The 20,978-nt window shown below is 34.6% G+C and overlaps 2 protein-coding genes across 3 annotated transcripts; both read left to right on the forward strand.

The window, feature by feature from the left end:
• Positions 1–6,817: 6,817 nt before the first annotated feature.
• LOC127787966 (synaptotagmin-3) lies at positions 6,818–12,769 on the forward strand. 2 transcript variants are annotated; one of them, XM_052316074.1, is made up of 13 exons: positions 6,818–7,073; positions 7,556–7,654; positions 7,791–7,841; positions 7,968–8,091; positions 8,359–8,477; positions 8,930–9,031; positions 9,150–9,224; positions 10,025–10,101; positions 10,321–10,570; positions 11,410–11,778; positions 11,877–12,005; positions 12,087–12,234; positions 12,591–12,769. In XM_052316074.1, the coding sequence occupies exons 1-12, from the start codon at positions 6,963–6,965 to the stop codon at positions 12,213–12,215; spliced, it is 1,635 nt and encodes a 544-aa protein (XP_052172034.1). In that variant the 5' UTR covers positions 6,818–6,962; the 3' UTR covers positions 12,216–12,234; positions 12,591–12,769. The 2 variants fall into 2 exon arrangements, with proteins under 2 accessions (XP_052172034.1, XP_052172033.1); XM_052316073.1 differs by lacking the exon at positions 12,591–12,769 and having other exon boundaries at positions 12,087–12,501.
• Positions 12,770–13,318: 549 nt separating this feature from the next.
• On the forward strand, positions 13,319–16,366 carry LOC127789234 (pentatricopeptide repeat-containing protein At2g37230). The gene is made up of 2 exons (XM_052318064.1): positions 13,319–15,805; positions 15,975–16,366. The coding sequence occupies exon 1, from the start codon at positions 13,521–13,523 to the stop codon at positions 15,771–15,773; it is 2,253 nt and encodes a 750-aa protein (XP_052174024.1). The 5' UTR covers positions 13,319–13,520; the 3' UTR covers positions 15,774–15,805; positions 15,975–16,366.
• The last annotated feature ends 4,612 nt before the right edge of the window (positions 16,367–20,978 follow it).

Consider the following 20,978-nt stretch of genomic DNA (forward strand, 5'->3'; position numbering starts at 1 on the left):
GTGCTTAGGTTATTTTTTAAATTGTAACTAAATCTTTTAAATTATAATTTATCTATTTGAAAAAACAAAATTAATAATAATTAATATGTGTGTTGTTGTGTCCAAAAATATTGGACCTATGTCTAAGAATAGATACAACCTCAAAAATAGAAAACCAAAAATCTATCAGAAAAATAAATTCACATAAATAAACTATAAAAGCAGAAAGTCATTGGATGACTGAGATTGACAAATGCTAGTTTGAGTGATAGAGAGATTTAAATGAGAGACTTGCAAGGGGCTCATAGGAGACTTGTGAAAGATTGAAGCAAAAGACTTGGTTGAAGAACTGATGCGGGCGAGAGGTCATTGAGATCACCCAAGAACTAGTATGGGTAAGAGATTGAGAAAATCAAGTAAAACTTATCTCTAATGTGTTATTTTGCTCTTGGTTTTAGTTTTGATGATGAAAAATATTATTTTTTTATTTATTTTTTTATCTTTATGCCCTAAATCATTTTATAAGATGATTTGATTTTAAAATGAAAATCAATTTTAAATATTGTCAAACATCTTGAGGGCACTTGAAAAATCAAGTTTTTATATCATAAGATTCATTTGAATTGATTTTATCAAAATAGCCTTAAAGTGTTGGAGAAATTAAGTAAAAGAAAAATTAAAATAAAGGACAAACTGTCGATCGGTTCTAAGGAATGGTTGATCATTTTTAGCCTTATCGTTGATCAGTTTTGGTAGCTTGTCGACTAGTCAAAAGTTGTCTCTCGACCATAAGTGGTCAACAGCCACTGCATACAAACCGATCGATTGTTTTTTAGCATGTTGACCATTTTTACTCTTTATGTTGATTGATTTTTAAATTTTTTGTACTAACTTATCGATCGATTCTTATAATTTGTTAACCATTTTTTTCGTAAACTTTTCAATGACTAGTTTTGAAGCTCATTTAATGAACCCCAACTACCTCCAATAACCACATTTTTCAAATGGCTTGTCGAGCACTATAAATTCAAACTTGGTGGATCATTTAAGAAGCTTAGTAAAGTTATTACAAACATTCACTTTGTCCCAACTACTCAAGTGCTCAATTGTTTTACATTTTTTCTTTTTTTAAGGCTTTGTTCTACTATTATATTCATTACTTCAAACCTTGTAATTATTTTGAGAGAACTTGTAACTGAAATATTCATCTCTCAAATATTCTCATACTGTAATCTTGTTGTATTTTTTTAACAATTGTACTAAAGTGCCTATTTTGATAGTAGAATGTTGTAATTTCTAGCCTTGTAGACTAGAAGATTTATTTGTGATTAAAAATGAGGATTTAGTGAAAAATTTTAAAATTCTTAGTGATGAGTTAAGGTAGTGGATTAAGCTATTTTGCTGAACCATTCAAAAATTGATTGTGTCTTCTTTACTAATGCTTTCATTGCCTTTAACTTATCAAACATTTTTATCAATCAATTTCATTTGCAGTAAATTTTCTCTTTGAGACATAAATTTTTTATTTTAGATCAAAATTTTTAATCACCCAATTCAGCCTCCCTCTTGAGTTGTGGTGCCATTTATAGTCAATTATATCAATTGGTATAAGAGTCAAGTTTCATCTTTTTCAAAGTACCTAGGGTAAAAGATCCACTCATGGTACATATTTTTTGTTCATCCCAATTTGAGAGTCAAAATACCTCTTATCCTTCTTTCTTTGATGGTTCTAATTATGAGTATTGGAAGCTAATTATGAGTATTGGAAGAAACACATGTCTTATTTTATCACGCTGGACATCAATATTTCATAATTTATTAAAAGGGAAGTAAAATTCTCATATATGGAGAAAATTAAAGAATGAAAAAAAAAAGGACACGCGAACCGTGAAGACAAATGCAAGAGCTATGAACACGCTATTCTATGTTCCATGTTTCAAGGAATTCAATTGAGCATCTAGTTACAAAATTGCCAAATAAATATAAAACAAAGTAGAGGTAACGCATGAAGATATAAAATAAGTAAAAGAAACTAAAATAAATTTGCTTATTCACGTTTATATTTCAACTTATTTAATTAAAAACTAAAATACTAATATTAAAACCAAATCAAACCAAAAATTGACTCTTTTAAACAAAAAATCTTCATAAAAAAACTAAAAAATCTGAATTTTTCATAAAAAAAAGTAAAAAACAAACCAAATCAAATTTAATAAAAAAAAAGGAACCAAAATTAATCAATTTATTTAAAAAAATGATTTTAACCAAATAATTGGGATTATCAATCTAAGGATCTCTCTCTGTGATGCTACCCACATGCTAATCTAGTCATTTAGAATTAAATGCATAAAAACAGGATTTTTTTTCCCCCCAAATCTGATCTCCATGACTGCCGTTATATTTAATTAACCTTATTTCATATATAAATGAATGTTACATTATCACAAATGTAGAAGATATTCATTGACCACATCTCAACAGCCGACATGTCGCAGTCAGCACGTAGCATTCCGTGAACTTAGCTTACGTGGCTTTGCTTTCTTTGCCAGATCGAGATTTTTGCCCATTGCTGTATATGGATTGATGTTAGGTAGCTTTCATATTACTTGGTAGTCATAAATAAAATGAATATTTAAATTTTGAAAAAATTATACAATATTAAAATTATGAATATTTAGATTTAATGTGACTCGCAATGTATTTAGAATAATGCTACTTGTACATCTCACGATATAATTACCAATATACTCCTTATTAAATTATTAGAGTGAGAGGTGTATCAGTAATTCATTTAAGTATTTGTATTTATTGTTTAAATGAATTATCGATATATCCCTTACTTGAATGATTTAGTGAGGGGTATATTGATAATTGTAATATGGGATGTCAACCTAGATGTGCAAGTAACATTACTTATGTATACCCCTCACTTGAATGATTTAATGAGAGATATGTTGGTAATTAATTAATGGAAGTCAACACGAATGTCAACCAGCATATACAAGTAGCATTACTTGTGTTGTCATATGCTTTGATTGTTGCGGTATATTCACAAACAATTTAAATAAATAATTCTCCAAAATTTATAATAATTTTATATAAAATTAGCAATAAATCTATTCTATCAAATGTTATTAATTTACTCAACACAAAATTTAGTTTCTAATTTGTTTGTGGCCAGAAACCATGACAATAGAGATTTATAGTGTAGGAAAGTTGGAGTCAAAGCAGAGCGAGGTGAACAGCTGGTAGGCGTTTGCTAGTGAGATGTGTGTTAGGTAGCTCCAGTCCGTGATATCTTGGTTGAGGTCGTAGATAGACCCTTAAGGGCACTTTTGATAGTGAGTTTCTTTATCAAATAGTGGTCTCATGAGAACTCGAGGCATAACTGTGCTTACAAGAATAGGTTAGGAGACACGTGGGGATTCCTCATCCGCGTATGCCATCCGATGCTTAAGTCAATATAAGTAAGGAAAGAAGTGCAATATACAAGTAAAATATGCTATCATTGAATATATGACAATTATATATTTTCTAACAGGAGAGGGTCAATCTCAATACGGTTACAAGTAACTGGGGATGGACCTACATGTTAGTAGCAATCGAACGGGTTTCAGAGGAATACTCCCCAGAGGAGGATCAGACGCCTTATGAGATCCTCCAAGAGAAGGTGGGCCTTAAGACGGGCTGACGAAGTAAGGTCTTAGCCTTAAGGGACTTGCCTAGGCAAAGATGCCTTTGGACACTATCTATTTAGCTTTGTGCATGATATCGTGTGGTATGCATATGGCCTATTGGTAGGACATGGGTGCCTTAGGTGCGTGCGTATGGGGTAAGTATGAACTTATCAAGTGGTTAGCATAGGGAGCCATAGTGAAGGCTGTAAGCATATAAGTCATAGGGTAAGTCCCCACTAACCATATGGAAGACCCATTATCTCACATGAACTCACTAGAATACTTGGCCTATGTGCATATGTACATGGACTCTCTGGTCATCACGTTGGTACGCACACATATATATACTTTGCACACACACACACATAGAGGGAGAGAAAGAGAGACCTCTCAGGAAAAAGCCTTCCCCAGAGCATCTGAGCACCGCCGAGAGGCAGCTTCCCAAGAGTAGCCGGGCACCGCTGAGAGGCGATTGACCATTAACAAGAGCTAGTTTCCATAGAGGAAGCCGACCAAGAAAAATGGCGCATGAAGAGCAACTAAGAGAAAGATGGCCACCAAGAGACACACCGCCAAAAGGGCTCTCGGGAAGAAACCTTCCCAAGAGACAACTTGCCGAGAGAGAAGACCCTGCGGCCGACAGGGATTGCCAAGATATACACTATAAGGATGTCTTACCAGGAGATGGCTAGCCGAGGAGAAGCTTCCGGAAAGATTGGCTGAGGGAAGGACAGTCACCAAGAGAGCTCTATGCCTCGCCTAGAGATCTGCCATGGCCGCCTCTCGACGGCCTTGCCTTGCCGAGAGGACTACTATCGCTGCTGAAAGGATCGCTAAGAGACAGCCTTGCCTTGTTGAGAGAAGTTGCCGTGACCGCTGAGAGATAGCCTTACCTCGCCGAGAGAAGCCGATTGCTTTCCGAGAGAAGGCCGATTCCTTGGCTAGAGAAGATCTTGAGAGCATTTTCAGGTAGTTGTTCCTCCTTCCACTGACCATTTGATTTGGGAAAATTCTATTTACAATTATAATTTTTACTCTTCGTACTCAGTTTAAAGTAAAATTTTAATTTTTACTATTTACAATCAGAGTGATTTCTTTTTGCAACCATCCATATTTTAAATATATCCTCCAAACACTCATCCCTCAAAAGATATCTCCATGCTTAACAAACCCATTCTATTATTCAAATAACAGCAGTTATAGCTAAATAGATATAAGATATTAGAAAATTATTAATATTTTTAAAAATTAAAATAATTTTTTAATATTATCAAATAACATACATCTATATAATTTATATTTAAAAATAATATAATTTATAATATCAATTATTAGTTCAATAACATAATTTACATACTACGAATGAATTAAATCAATGAATTCAAAAAAAACATAATATATATATGTAATATATATGTATGACTATGTAATATGAAATCATTCTCAGTATTTGTAATATTATAATTATATATATTATAATTTTATTTTATAAAAAAACTAAAATTTTATTATATATATACATACATATTATAATTATATATATATATTATATATATAATTATAATTATACATAATTATATTACATAAACTATTAATATAGTTATAATTATACATAATTATATTACATAAACTATTATATATATTATAATATATAAAATATATATATATATATATATATTCTCCTGAACCTGAGGTTCAGGAGAATTGAATTCTCCCGAATCTCAACATTCGGGAGAATTCATATTCTCCGAATTTATAAATTTTGAGTTGTATGAGCCTCTCGAATTTTGAGGTTTGGGAATTGAGGGATGTCCCGAACAACAGGGTTCGGGGGCTAGGAGATACCTCGAATCTTAAGGTTCGGGAAACCCTAAATTGCCCGAATCCCAAGGTTCGGGACATCCCCCAGCTCCCGAACTTTAGGGTTCGGGGCTTCGGACAATTTTGGAGTTCAGAGATTAAGGGATGTCTCGAACCCTGGGGTTCGGGGGCTGGGGGATGTCCCGAACTCAGAGATTCGGGGAACTCCAAATTGCCAGAACCCTAAGGTTCGGGGCATTTCCCAAGTCCCGAACCTTAGGATTCGGGGCTTGAAGGCACCTCCGAAAGATATTTTTTATTTTTTAATTAATCTTATTTTTTTAATTCTTTTGTCGTGCATGTAAATTATGTGATTTAATTCATCCTTAGTGTAGGTAAATTATGTGATTTAACTAGTGATTGATGTTATAAATTATGTTATTTTTAAAAATAAATTATATAGATGCATATTATTTGATAATATTGAGAAATTATTTTAATTTTTAAAAATATTAATAATTTTCTACTGTCTTATATCGATCTACTATAATTGTTGCTATTTGAATAATAGAATAAAATGACTGTGGCGATGGTGGGTGAAGAAGTGGGTGCACGCGCTTGAAGAGTAATGGTGAATGATTGATCGTAAACAATTTAAATGAAGGGTAAATATGAGTTTTTATCTGAAGATATTTTAAGGATATTAAAAGTGGGTTACGGAGAGCAAAAATGATGGTTATAAATAGAATTTCCCTTTGATTTGGCCTTTATACCCTTATTTGCCTTGAATCACCTTGCCCCTCCAACCATGCTTATTCACATCATTACCATTATTAATGCTACTTTGGCTATTTGCTCAAGATTTTATTGGAAAACATGTTCCGCCTCGGGATCACTTTTAGAATTCGTCTGTCTTGGACTTATTGATCAAAATACTTTTGAGCATTTAATGACCAAAATATTCTTAGGAGACGATATATAAAAAATAAAATAAAAGGAGTAAAAATAACACTAAAGACAAATTTACATTACTAAATTGGCTCATTAATTTTTTAATTTAAAATTTTCTTTTGACTTAAATTCACCTTTGAATTTTTTTTTATTTTTAAAAAAGTTGAGGGGTTAAATCTAAAAAAAAATCAGTATAAAAAAATAAAAAAAAAATTGGGAAGAAAAATCACAAGGTTGCATCCCACCCATCGTTTGAAAAATCCGCCTACGTGTACGACTTGGTCTGGGCATTTGGAAGTATCACAGGGATAAACCAGTAATCATCACAATACGCAACCAGCAACATCATCTGCCACGTGGATTTCGGGTTTTGAACAAACAAAACTGACTCTGTGGTCTCTGGTTGAACGCGCGGGCTTCCTCCGTCACCTTCTATGTCAATTTCTTGCCAGCTTCATCATCGTTAATTTTCCTTCTCCTTCTTGATGTTTACCTCCTCCAGCCTCTGTTTGGTGTCCGAGAATAATGGCATTGGCGTTTTGATCGACAAAGCGGATGGGTTTCCTGACCAGTTTATTGGGAATAATCGGATTTGGATTTGGATTTCCCTTGGGGCTTCTTCTGGGTTTTCTCTTTTTCATACGCTCCGAACCCAAAGACGTAGAGGTGTTCAAGATTAGTTTCTTCTTATCGAGCATTTCTATATTCAATGTCATATGGTGATTTGTTGAATGAATGATCAATTCTGTGATTTGAGTGTGCTTGCAATATGAATTCCTTTCAGTGGAAAAGTTCCTGGCATCGATATATGATCTTATACAGGTTGTTCGTGTGTTTTTCTAGTTTAATTGGGAAAAAAATTAAGCAATGGATTAATTTTTCATTTGGGCAGTATTTTTCAAGAACAATGATGAGATTTTTCCTCTGAATCTCTAGGTTACTTTTGCAGATGCTGACTTGGAACCAGTCTATATGTGTTCTAGACAAAGATATCTAAAATATAGTATTGTTTCACCATCTATGTTCTATCTCTGCATCTTCCGCACGCCAGTTCAAACAATTGTTATTGAATACAGAAACATGCACCCAAACATATCTCGTATGTAAGCGAATGTTTTCTGCATTTTTTGATCAACCAATATTTGCAGGAGCCAGTTACCAGGCCAACCAAAGAATTTGATTCAAGCTCCTGGTTTGACCTTCTGTCTGAGATTCCGTTTTGGGTGAAGAGTCCAGAGTATGAGCGAGTGAGTACTAGGCTTTTCTTCTTTTAGGCCTGTGAAGTGCTAAATTTGATTATACACTTACATAGCTATTACTCAATCATATGCTCCTAAGTTACATTTCAATTCCTCCAATTGAATATGTCTTCCAATGATGCAGGTTGATTGGTTGACTAAGTTTATTCATGATATGTGGCCTTTCCTTGATAAGGTAATACAGATCCCTGAAATATCTCATTTTTCTTACCATGTCACTTATCCATAAAATGCACCATTTGATGGCATTTGTGGAATTTACGAATTAGCATAGCTTTATCTGGAGTGGTTTATTGTACAGGCAATATGCACCCAAATCCGATGTATGTCAAAGGCTATATTTGCAGAGTATGTTGGCAAGTATCAGGTGAACTCAATAGAATTGGAAACCATTAGTCTTGGAAGTATCCCTCCCGTAATCCATGGTAAGTGTGGCTCCAACATTTGAGTGCATTCTAACATCTATTCCAGAAGTTTGTGTCAGCTGACTTAGTTTGAACGAACCAAGTACCACATCCTTCCAGATCAATAACGAACAAATAACAGGGTCAAGTCCATAATGAATGACAAACAAAATAAATAACTGTCTAGCACACTGCATTCATATTATTATTACAGAGCAATGACTGTGCAACCCATATTAGGTTCTTTAGCATTAAACAATCATGAGACCTATTTTCTGAATCTGGCAGGTATGAAAGTGCATGAATCTAATGCAAAGGAGCTAGTTTTTGATCCTGCTATTAGATGGGCCGGAAATCCCAACATTACATTGGTGCTGAGATTGTGGTTCCTGCGAATCACAATACAGGTTAGCAACAGTCAAACTATAACTCTGGGCAAAAGGATGAACAATGATACAGTGATAACAGTTTTTCATCCCAAGTTCATGAGTCTTCCTGCTTTGCGAGGGTTGGGGGAGAGCCAATTTAAACCCTAAACCTAAACCTTTGTAAAGCAGGATGACTCAATTTAGTATGCAGTCTTACCCTTGCTTTGCAGAAAGGCTGTTATTTAAAAAAAAAAAAAAAATCTAGTTCTTAGTTTGATTCCATAGCATTTTCCCTTTTATTTTCTTTCCACAAATCATGGTTCCAGATGTAGCATTATAGGAAATGAATGAACCTTCGAAATTAAAATCTGTTGTTTTAAACTTAATCATTTTGATTATTATTATATTTTGAATTATCAGACATTCAAATGAGATGGAGATTGAATTTGAAAGACTTATTATGGTTCAATGTTTATTTTGTTTATTTTCAGTTGATAGATTTACAAATATTTGCGGAACCAAGGATAATACTGAAACCTTTTGTACCAACCTTTCCATGTTTTCAGAGCATTAAGGTGTCTTTGATGGATAGGGTAAGTAGCCAAGCAACAATTTTTGTCTATAAATTCAGAATTAATTGTTTTATATCCAGCTCCATTCTACACTGAAATCACAAAGCATGAGTGTGTACTAACAAAAAATACTTCACAGCCATATGTAGATTTTGGGCTGAAAGTGCTTGGAGCGGATGTTATGGCAATCCCAGGTTTATATCAGCTTGTTCAGGTGCTAAGCACTCTCTCTAGTTTTACTTTAACTTTTGCCCAAGTTATCTAATATTTCTAGTTTGTACTAACATATAAGATCTCTTTGATCACTATGTTAAAGAAATTCATGCAAAATATACATAATGATTGTATCATTTTAGATAACTTTAGCTTTTGCCCACGTTATCTAATATTTCTAGCTTTTTCCAAGTTATTGTTACAAGGGGGAAATCTTTCTTCCCTCCATGTTTCTAGTTTTTTCATTTCATATGGAAGGTGCAAAATTTGTTCAAGCTACCAGTTCAATGATAGCAAATTTGTGATGACTTATAAAGTATGAAAATACTATACAATGCAATCAATCCAGTAGCTACACTGGCATTGTTATCCTCTGAATTCAATGGAAGATAAGACAGAGTTTAAAACATAATAACTTTGACGGACTGCCCAGATCCAAAGAAAATACAAGAATGATATGTTACAATTTTTCGATGGAGGACCACAATATAACATTTTGGGTTTCTATTCATTTCCATTAGAATGAACAACTTTAAGGAACATATTTGTTTCAGCATTATACACCATGCAAATGTTTGTATGTGTGTCTGTATATTTTCCAAGGATATCTGCCAATATTTGCATACATGTGCTTGACCAGGTTTATGTGTGTAACCACATACTCGTTAAAACATAGATGTTCCATACATGCATGTGAAGATTTTTGTAGTCATCATAAATCTGGAGTTATTAAACTTCTTGCCAATACTACTTAGAACTTCATTTTTGTGTGAACTGACATAGTTTTTTGATTGGTAGCAGGAAATCATAAGGAAACAGCTTGCTAGGCCTTATATCTGGCCCCAGACTCTTGAAATTCCTGTCCTTGACAGTTCAGTGTAAGTCTCATAGTTGAGGATAAATGATAAAGTACTATTTTGGAATCTGGAAGTGAATATATTTCTTCTCAACAATACTTGTTGAGTCGAACATGTCAAGAAAATCTTATGAATCAAGATAAATTAATTAAAGAAATACCAAGCTCTCTTGTTTCTCTCATTCTTGTTATGTATAGCAAAATGATGATTGAATTTTCTGTACTATTACTTCACTGACAGAGGAGCTGCAAATAAGCCAGTGGGCATACTGCATGTGAAGGTTTTGTGTGCCCGCAAACTCTTGAAGAAGGACCTGATAGGAACTTCTGACCCTTATGTTAAACTCAGCCTAAGTGGGGAAAGGCTTCCAGCAAAAAAGACTTCTATCAAGATGAATAATCTTAACCCTGAATGGAATGAAAACTTCAAACTTATTGTGAAGGACACTCAGTCTCAAGTCCTTCAGTTGCGCCTCTATGACTGGGAAAAGGTATATCAAATCTTGGTAACTTCTACAACCTATTGTCTAATGGCTCAAAATGTTGGGCAATTAAGTGCCGACATGTGCAAAATATGAACGTAATACGAGAATGTTAGGGTGGATATGTGGCCATACAAGAAAAGATAGAAATATATTGGTGTATTGAAGAAAAGAATACCAGTTAAGATGGTTTGGACAAGTAAGAAAAAGACACCTTTGAGGTGAGCGGGTGAAGCAACAGAAGTTTTGTAACCAAAGAGGCAGAGGAAGACCAAAGAGAACTTGGTGTGAAACCCATAGACATGATATAAGACATAATGGATAGCATAGAGGGTTTGGTTGTGGATAGAAATGGATGGAGAGCTAGAATCCTTGTAGAAGAAACCACCTTGTGGGATAAAGGCTTATGATTGTTGTTGTTCTACAACCTATTTCCATAACTCCTACTTTTATTTTTTCATTGCAGTTAAATCATCCTTCGAAAGAAGTTTAGGAAGCCTGGATGTACCAGCCAAATCAGATTTGAGTCAAGTTTGCCTATATTATACAGCTGTTTGCTCTAAGAGAAATAGAAAGCAAAAGAAATGAAAAGAATTTTTGTTTTTGCTGGATGTGCTGAAAAGCTGTTGAGGTTGATAAAACACAAGAAGAAGAGAGAAAGAAGTAACAATTTTGTTGAAGTCCATTTTTCTGTCTTAAGAGTAATGCAACCTGTGCAGTGTGCAGAACCGACATCATTTTTTAATTTCTAAATGGTCCATTTGTTCCTTCTGCATTGCTTGAATGTTAAGATTATGCAATTAGTATCATCTTAATCTACTTACTTTTTATTTTTTTGATGTTCACAGTTTGGAGCACATGATAAATTAGGAATGCGAGAAATCCCACTGAAATTACTCACACCAAATGAGGCAAAGGAATTTACCCTTGATTTGCTTCACAGCACAAAGCCTAATGATCCCCATAACAAGAAGCCGAGAGGACAAATTATGGTAGAGTTGACACTTGTCCTTTTTAAAGAAGACAGTGTGACATTTCGTAGACCTCTTGATGGACATGACAGGAATGGAAGCGTAAGCAGAACATCTGAAGGCAGGTCCTTGTCAGGGGCAGGTTTACTTTTAGTGACAGTTATCAGTGCCAAGGATGTGGAGGGAAAACATCACAACAATCCCTATGCTTTTGTCATCTTTGGAGGAGAACAGAAGAAAACCAAGGTAAATCTACTAAGCCCCACTTTGCTTAGTTAAATCTTTACAGATATGAAATTGCTTTTGTGGGGAATCATCTCAAGGCTTAATATCATTTTCTCTAGGTGATAAAAAAGACTAGAGATCCAGTTTGGAATGAAGAATTCCAATTTATGTTAGAGGAACCTCCTTTGAAGGAGAAAATCCGTATTGAAGTCATGAGCAAGCGGAAGGGCTTTGGATTTCGACCAAAGGTAGAATCCTAGATCTTATAATTAAGCTTCTCCCACTGGTTCTTTAAGATACGGAATTCTTAAAAACTATGTTCAATGCAGGAATCACTAGGGCATGTTGACATCAGCCTTATTGATGTCGTTAACAATGGCCAGATTAACGAGAAATATCATCTTATCAATTCAAGGCATGGACTAATACACCTTGACATACGGTGGAGTGTGATCTGAAACTTCCACCAGCTTGAATGTAAATTATAGAATTCCTCCTTTTATCATTCACATTATTTCACGTCTTTTTAGTTCTTCAGATTTGTTTTGGTAAAAAAAAAATTCATAGAGATAAATAATAAGACAACATTTTCAACCATAGCGCAGAGAGATACCTCCCAGTTGTATTATTGTAGATATCATTTTTCATGTAAAATGCTCACAGAGAATGATGCACATAAATGATTACTTTCCTATTTTGCCCATCCATTTGGAATGGGGCAGTTAGATCTTGTTACTGAACTCACTTCATACAGTTGAATTAGATTTGCAGATCATATATGTGTGTGTTGTTGTATAATCCATAGACTGATCAGAAGCTCATTTTTACTTTAGATGCATGATTCCATTAAGGATAAGCCTGCCGGAAATGGATCGATTTGCTTGTGAACAGTTTGATTTGGCTTGTATTAGCAACCATCATTTCAAGCAGAGTAGAGCCAAACTAGTTAGCATGCATCAGCTCAGCTGCAGTGCTGCTTATGTTGAATGAACGGAATGGTGCAATGTAAACCCATATTAGTGCTCTGGATTTTGTCCCAAATCAAAATCCTTCTGCATTGAAGTTCTTACTCTGTTTTATTGATATAGTTAGTTTGCTAAAGTCTATTCACATCTGTTTGTAGATTTTGTAATCCCTCCACACTTCTAGTGTTAATGGTATTCCTCTTATTTATATCCCATCTTAAGGTCAAGAGAAAAAGGATATTTGAATTTAATAATAATAGTTAATATAAAACTCGTTAAATTAAACATTATGAAACATCATTGTTATCTCAAAGACTATAAAATACTTAAATATTCTTGAATTTTATCATGCAAAGTAAATTAATTTTAATAATATTTATTTTATTAAATATTTTTTCAAACATCTAGAGTAGTATAATAATGTAAACGCGTCTATTTTATTTCTTATTGTATGATAAAATGTTTATAAACAAAATCCACTAAACTGATTTAATTATGGCATTATATCATGAGTAGATCTCAATGAATAGTCTATTATATCAGTTTTGAATTTGATTTCATAAATAAATTTATTTTTCATTTAAATACACGAGACAACAGATGCACCGCAGTTGAACTCTCCAAAACCCTAGCTCTCCGTCTCTCTCTCTCTCTCTCTCTCTCTCCAAACCGTAAACCCCTCCCCGCGCATCGGTGTTCTATTTCTCTCATGAAGATCGAAACTTGACCCAACACCAATAATCTCTCTGGCTTTTCACATTCTTCACACGCATCCCACTGATCAAACAACATCCAGAAATGGCCTACATCTCTGCATCGAAGCGACCGCATTTGAGGCCCCGACTTTACTCTGATCTTTCCATCATTTCGAACCCCATCTCCCTCAAATCCCTCTATTTCTTCTGCTCATCATCTTCTGCGGAGCCCCCAATCGAAACAGAAACAGAAACAGAGTCGCCAGTTTTACTAGCAGAAGCAGCGAGCCAGAGAGCGCCGAGAGGTAGGCATCGGAACCCGGAAAAGTTAGAGGATGTAATTTGTCGGATGATGGCCAATCGGCCTTGGACGACCCGTTTACAGAACTCGATTAGGAGTTTGGTGCCCGAATTTGATCGTTCACTAGTTTATAATGTGTTGCACGGCGCTCGGAACTCGGAGCACGCTCTCCAGTTCTTTCGATGGGTTGAGAGGGCCGGGTTGTTCTGCCACGATAGGGAAACTCACTGTAAGATAATTGAGATTCTGGGTCGTGATTCGAAGCTCAACCATGCCCGGTGTATACTGTTGGATATGCCGAAGAAGGGCGTCAATTGGGACGAGGATATGTTTGTTATGCTTATTGATGGCTATGGTAAAGCAGGTATTGTTCAAGAGAGTGTGAAGATTTTTCAGAAAATGGAGCAGCTGGGGGTTGAGAGGACAATAAAATCGTATGATTGTTTGTTCAAAGTGATATTGCGGCGTGGACGGTATATGATGGCCAAGAGGTACTTTAACAAGATGCTGAGTGAGGGGATAATGCCAACTTGCAACACTTACAATATTATGATTTGGGGTTTCTTCCTTTCGACTAGGGTTGAGACTGCAAATCGGTTCTTCGAAGACATGAAAAGTAGGGAGATTTTGCCTAATGTGGTTACTTACAATACTATGATTAATGGGTATTATCGTGTTAAGAAGGTTGAGGAAGCAGAGAAATATTTTGTGGAAATGAAAGGAAGGAATATTGCTCCAACGGTCATAAGTTATACCACCATGATTAAAGGGTATGTTTCAGTTGGACGAGTTGATGATGCTTTGAAATTGCTTGAAGAGATGAAGAGTTTTGATATTAAGCCGAATGCTTTTACGTACTCTACACTATTGCCTGGGCTCTGTGATGCAGATAAGATGACTGAAGCTCAAAACATTTTGAAGGAGATGGTAGAAAAATTTATTGCGCCAATGGACAATTCAATCTTCATAAAATTAATAACTGGCCAGTGCAAGGCCGGTAACTTGGATGCAGCCTCAGATGTGCTGAAAGCGATGATTAGGTTGAGCATTCCAACAGAGGCTGGACATTATGGTGTTTTAATTGAGAATTTCTGCAAGGCTGGAATATACGATCGGGCAGTTAAATTGTTGGATAAACTTATTGAGAAAGAAATTATTTTGAGGCCACTGAACACTTTTGAAATGGAGCCCAGTGCATATAACCCTGTGATTATGTATCTCTGCAACAATGGGCAGACAGAAAAAGCTGAAACATTTTTCCGGCAGCTGATGAAAAAGGGTGTTCTTGATCCCGTTGCCTTCAATAATCTCATGTATGGACATGCATCTGAAGGAAAACTTGATTCTGCTTTTGAAGTTTTAAAGATCATGATTCGGAGAAAGGTTCCTTCAGAGGGAAGTGCATTCAAGGTACTTGTTGAGAGCTACTTAAGGAAAGGTGAACCAACTGATGCTAAAACTGCTTTGGATTGTATGATTGAGCAGGGTCATGCTCCCGAATCATCTCTTTATAGATCAGTAATGGAGAGTCTCTTTGAAGATGGGAGGGTCCAAACAGCAAGTCGTGTGATGAAGACTATGGTCGAGAAGGGGGTTATGGAGAACATGGACCTTGTTGCTAAGATCTTGGAAGCTCTTCTAATGAGGGGTCATGTAGAGGAAGCCCTTGGGCGTATTGAACTACTAATGCATGGTGGCTGGGCACCTGATTTTGATAATCTTTTGTCTGTTCTTTGTGAGAAAGGGAAAACCATTGCTGCTCTGAAGCTGTTGGATTTTGCTTTGGAGAGAGACTGTACCATTGACTTTTCAAGCTATGACAAGGTACTGGATGCCCTTTTAGGAGCTGGGAAGACCCTCAATGCATATTCAATCTTGTGTAAGGTAATGGAGAAAGGAGGAGTTACTGACTGGAGTAGCTGTGAAGAGCTAATCAAAAATCTCAACAAAGAGGGGAATACTAAGCAAGCAGATATTCTGTCGAGGATGATCATGGGAGGGGATAGAGCTGCTGGGAGGAAGAAAGGGAACAAATTGGCTTCTGTCGTCTCATGATTCCATTGTGCCTTCTTTGTATCAGTTTTGAGGTCAGAGTTTATTTGATTTCAACATTGAGAATCGTAAGAAGAGGTTTTATGTTGAGAAAATAAGTTCTTAGGAATTCGATGTATCCTACTCTTGCTTTTGTTCTGACTTTCATCAGGTTCTACTCATGAAAGCATCATGTTTCTTCTTTCATTTACTTTTGATTGACAGGAGAACAACAAATTCTACTTGATAAGGAAAACAATGTTTAGAGGGGAAATTATTCTCAGTTTTTGAGGATTAGAGGGGAGAGGTTCTTGTGGATTTGCAACAAACCGACAGCCTTCCCTTGTTGCTCATGACACCCTTTGAATCTCAATAACCTAGCTGCTTGCTGATGTTCCCAGTTCTTAGTTCTTCCCACTTCGCATGATCAGATAGATTTGGGTTTTAATTTGGATTTTTGGGTTGAAGTCTGAAGATGTTGATTTTGGAGTTTGGTTAACCGAAATTTTGAATTTTTGATATATTTTTTGGTTGTGAATCTGATCAAACATGAGATTCTTTTATATATATTTTTGTTTTTTCTGGGAATATAGCCGAATATGTGATTTTGGGTTTTATATATGTTCTTGGTTCTTCTCTGTGCTTTCCTGGTTCTTCTCTTTGCTTGTTTTTTTTTTGTCTAGGTTTGCTTGTTTTGGTACTGCCAATGGGAACTGCATTCTCAAAAATTTATCCATAAAATTATTAAGTACTCTCATGAAGATGCTATATTATACATAAGAATGTGTGTTCTTGTTTTGAAAATGTCTATTTTACACAAAATAAGCCACATGGTTGAATAAATTTTATGCAACTGTTTAGTCTCCGTCTCTTGGTTCGGCTGAAAAGTTTAGGGCTTCAGTTTGAACTATTATTAGTCTTGGATCGGTGCTTCAATGGTTCACTTCTCAGCGTTGGGATTGTGTTCTTCATATCGCTTTTTGGGCTATCTTTGTTTGCGCCTCGGTTTGTACAGTACAGGTGGAAGTCAAGGGTGGGGGTGGTTGTTTGCTGCTTGTTGGATTCTAGATATGTGGGGCTGCATCCATTGCCATTTTTACTTCTTTATGCTGTTGGTTTAGCAGGTGGTTTTTCTAAAAGATTTTGGATTCTTTTTCACATCCTGATGCTGAGTGCCCATCTATTCTGTTGATTTCCAACTGTGTTGGTTTCCCAAATATATATATATATATATATCTGGCTGCTTTCTAGATTTCTCGCAGAATAGTGCTCAGTTATTTCCAATAGTTTTTATTTGGGGGGGGGGGGGGTGTTTATTTTGAATGGTGCTGGGCTTATTGCAAATGAGCTGGATCTTGTCAATTTGGTGGGAGTTGCTCCTATGTTGTTGGTTCTCTTTACTTCTTGATAACTCTATTCTTAGTAGTTGATATGTTTTGATGGATACTGTTCTCTGGAGTCCTTGATGGCTTCTGCGCTTAGTTTGGTGCATTTAGCTTGTAATACCTAAAAAATTTATGAATGAATAAAATTGAAATTTTGTGAAATTATTGAGTATAGATGCGATTTTTCAATCTTTAGGGCCAAAGTGTAATTTTCAATCCTTGGCCAAAATATGATCTGTGTTAAACAAAATTTTGGAGATAAGAACAAGTAAGAAAAGTTGGAATTAATAAAATTAAAGAAACTTGCAAGATAAGGGTAAAAATGTAATTTTTCAAACATTCGGGTTTAAATGGAATTTTTAAATTTTGGTCAAATGTGGTCAAATTAGAATTTTTAATTCTTTGGGGATTGAAATGAGAAAATTAGAGTTTGAGGTCATTGAGGAAACTTTGAAAAATTGGGAAGAGACTAATTTGCAAAATGAGAAAAATGGAGCAGGACAAATATGAAATTATCGCAACATCGGGTGCGGCACTGCAAATCATCGGCCAGCTATCATGTCGTCACTGGGGAGGGTTGCCAAAGGGTCCTAGGGTAGGCTCAGACCATTATGGACTGGTTGTGGTGGAGATTGATTAAAGATCAATCATGAAAATCACAAAAATCGGCTGTATATGGTCGAAGATGTAATCGAATATGTTGAGGGATTTTTCTCGATTTTTAGGATGAATCAAGGTGATTATGGGTTAGATCTACCATCTTAGGGTATGATTAACTCGAGAATCGAAGGATTTTTGTGTCGAAATCGCCTATAAATAGCAAACTCACGATCGAATGGATTTATACAAATTCAAGTTCGATTGGAGGGTTTAAAGAAAGAATCGGTTGTTTTTGATAAGGGGCTATTGTTTCTTGGGTCGTGGGGAGTGAATTTGGAGATTTTGGGGTATTTTGGAGTAGTTTAGAGTGAGTTTTACGCATAACTAGAAAATATTGAAGGTCGTCAGAACAAGAACTTAAACAGCCAAATCAAGGGTGTTTTGGTGTTCGTTTGAGAAAATTAGTTGAGGGCTTTTGTTGCCTATGTAGTGGAGAACATTTCTTGAAAATTTGGTGATTTTTGGATTTGTTTTGAAGCAGTTTTGGGGCTCGTCGAAAAATCATGGAGGCCATCAAAATCGACTGTAATCGATCATTTCGAGGTATTTTTGACTGTCGTTTTGACCATCGGAGGCCACCACTATGATTAAAAGCTCAAAAGGAGTCAAGAAGTGTTGTTGGATCGTCGATCGGAGATAGTTGCTGGTCGTCGTCGTTGGAGAAGACGATCGGAGAAGAAAGGTAAAAAAAAGAGAAAAAAAGAGAAAAATGTTCTAAAAAAATATGAAAAAAATATCCAGAAAATCAAGAAAGTGGTTTTATGCATTTTGGTGGAAGAAATTTTGGAAAAATGATTATGGAAGTATTTATTTTTTATTTTTGAAAGAAAAGGGAATTTTGGAAGAAAATTGTGAAAAATAGGGAGAAACTCTGAAAAATTCTCAGAAAATTTATGAAGAATGGAAATATTGTTCTAGTAAGTTTCATGGAGAAAAATGAAAAAAATTACTTGATTAGATATTTATTTTGTATTTTTGAAGAAATTAAGGTTATGGAATTTGAGGAAAATTAGAGAAAAATTTTAAAAAATCCTAAAAAATTTGGATTATTGATTTTCTAGGGAATTATTGGTTAAGGGGTGATTTGGCCAAGGAGTTTGAAGTTTTGCACTAATTTCGAGGCAAATCGACATCAGGGGCAAAATCGTCTTTTGTAAGTTGAGTGGTACTACCCTATTTAGTGATTGATTTGCCTATATTCTCGGTATTCAATTTCAAATGCTTTAATTTGTGAGAGGCTTAATTATTTTTAAATTTGTTATTTTACGCATATTGATCATTACTTGATGCATTAACTAGACATGATATTTTGACATGCATGGCACATGATTTGCATACTATTGTCATATTTGAATCATGTCATTGTTATGACTGGTGGGTCGGGATTTGGGGTCTCCTTGTAGACGAGGCGATGTTCGTTCTTACGGAAAGCGTGGGAATGGTGGTTTCTACATGCGGTGACCAGATTTCTTTCCAGGGACTAAGTACGCCAAGGTGATGTCCCAAGGTTGATATGTTGAGTTTGATTTATGCCATGCACATGATCATTCATGCATTTCATAAAATTTGTTTTTATGCCATTTACTTGTATGATTCAACATATAATATGGATTATGTTCCTAGAATATTCAACGTTTTAGCCGGGACTTGTAGCAAAGAGAAAAACGTGACTAGTTAGTTGAAAAAGGGAATTAAGCATGTTAAATTACTTTTAGTATCACCTTTTGTACGATTGGCATGTAATCTTTATTTTGATTTTATTTTAGTCACGAGACAATTATGTGCAAACATGCTATGTTATGGTAACGCGTGATAATTTATTAGGATTTTGATCTTATTATTTTCGTTGTACACTTGAAATGCCTTACTTAGCTTCAGTCTTTAATCCATGATTAGCTAAATGGGTATGATTGGGGAATTTTGAAATTTTGGAGCATGCGAAAATTGTGATTTTTAAGATTGGTTGGATGAAAAAAGAAAATTTATAAATCTTGTGAATGTAAAAAAAAATCTTAAAATTTTTCGAGTAACGGCTTGATCGGGAGAAAAGGTAATAGTTTCTTCATTATCAATAATCAGCTCCATTTTAGGTAATATTTTATCGTGTCTCAGTGTTTCTCAGCAAAAGGACTACGTATTCTCTATTAAAAGTGACCAAAGATTAAATTACCAGTAGTTGTTAAAAGGTAGATAAGATATTATTATAATACTTGATGGTGACATGTATTATATTAAAAAAAAAATAATAAGGTATAATGTGCAACAGGATATCTGATGGGCTGTTGTGATATGTTAGAAATATTATATTAATAATATATGTTATGGGGGTGTTAGCATATCTATATCATAAATTATAATAATGGTAAGGGAAAGGAAATGAAAGGTAATTGAAAAATTGGAGGTTGCGGCCTTGCGTTAGCCCGCATAAGTATAAGTGTATATAAAAAAATATATGTATTACGTTAACATAAATTATATTAATAATATATTATACATTATGTAATAGAGTATATTGTTAGAAAATTATGATATGATCATATATAGCGAAAAGAAAATCTAATTTTATGAGTATTACATTTTTCAAAATATACGATTTAAAAATTAAAAACTAGACAGAAGAATACTTATTGATGAAATCTGATTTCATTATTTGGTAACTTGTCGTAAAATTCTTCAAATGTAGAATGTCGAGTCGGTCCACTTAAAACCACTTTGATCCAAGAGTTTTGAGAGAAGAAGTACTATCTAAATCTGGATTCACATATTTTTGATTCGGAGTTTATGATTCTATTTATAGAATACCATTGAAAACCCTAGGTGTCATTAGGGCTGACGTAATGTGCTAGCATAAAGCTCAATCCAATTATTTATAATTAAATTATTATATTCATAATATAATCATTTAATTATTCTTATTTATCTAATAAATAAATACACCATAATTAGTAATTACATAATTTATTTTTTTTCTCTTTGAAAGTGATTTTTTATTGAGTGGGACTTTATATATTCAAAATTAAATTGACAACAAGAATTAATTAATTATTAATTTCCGTAAATCATGAGTGACATCTAACAATATGTCATGATTATCCAATTTAATGTGAAATGGGTATTGTGAACCTTTTACTATGATACTATACAATATAGTCTCTCTATCATCTTGTATCCCAACAAGATATGA

The sequence above is a fragment of the Diospyros lotus genome, chromosome 13 (genome assembly GCF_014633365.1).
Source record: "Diospyros lotus cultivar Yz01 chromosome 13, ASM1463336v1, whole genome shotgun sequence".
NCBI lineage: Eukaryota > Viridiplantae > Streptophyta > Magnoliopsida > Ericales > Ebenaceae > Diospyros > Diospyros lotus.

Bases quoted from the DNA above. Each gene is read 5' to 3' on its own strand.
- LOC127787966 (XM_052316074.1), top strand. From the start codon at position 6,963: ATGGGTTTCCTGACCAGTTTATTGGGAATAATCGGATTTGGATTTGGA. The intron at 8,092-8,358 runs GTAAGTGTGGCT...TGAATCTGGCAG, and splicing joins TATCCCTCCCGTAATCCATG to GTATGAAAGTGCATGAATCT. The intron at 8,478-8,929 runs GTTAGCAACAGT...GTTTATTTTCAG, and splicing joins TCCTGCGAATCACAATACAG to TTGATAGATTTACAAATATT.
- LOC127789234 (XM_052318064.1), top strand. From the start codon at position 13,521: ATGGCCTACATCTCTGCATCGAAGCGACCGCATTTGAGGCCCCGACTT.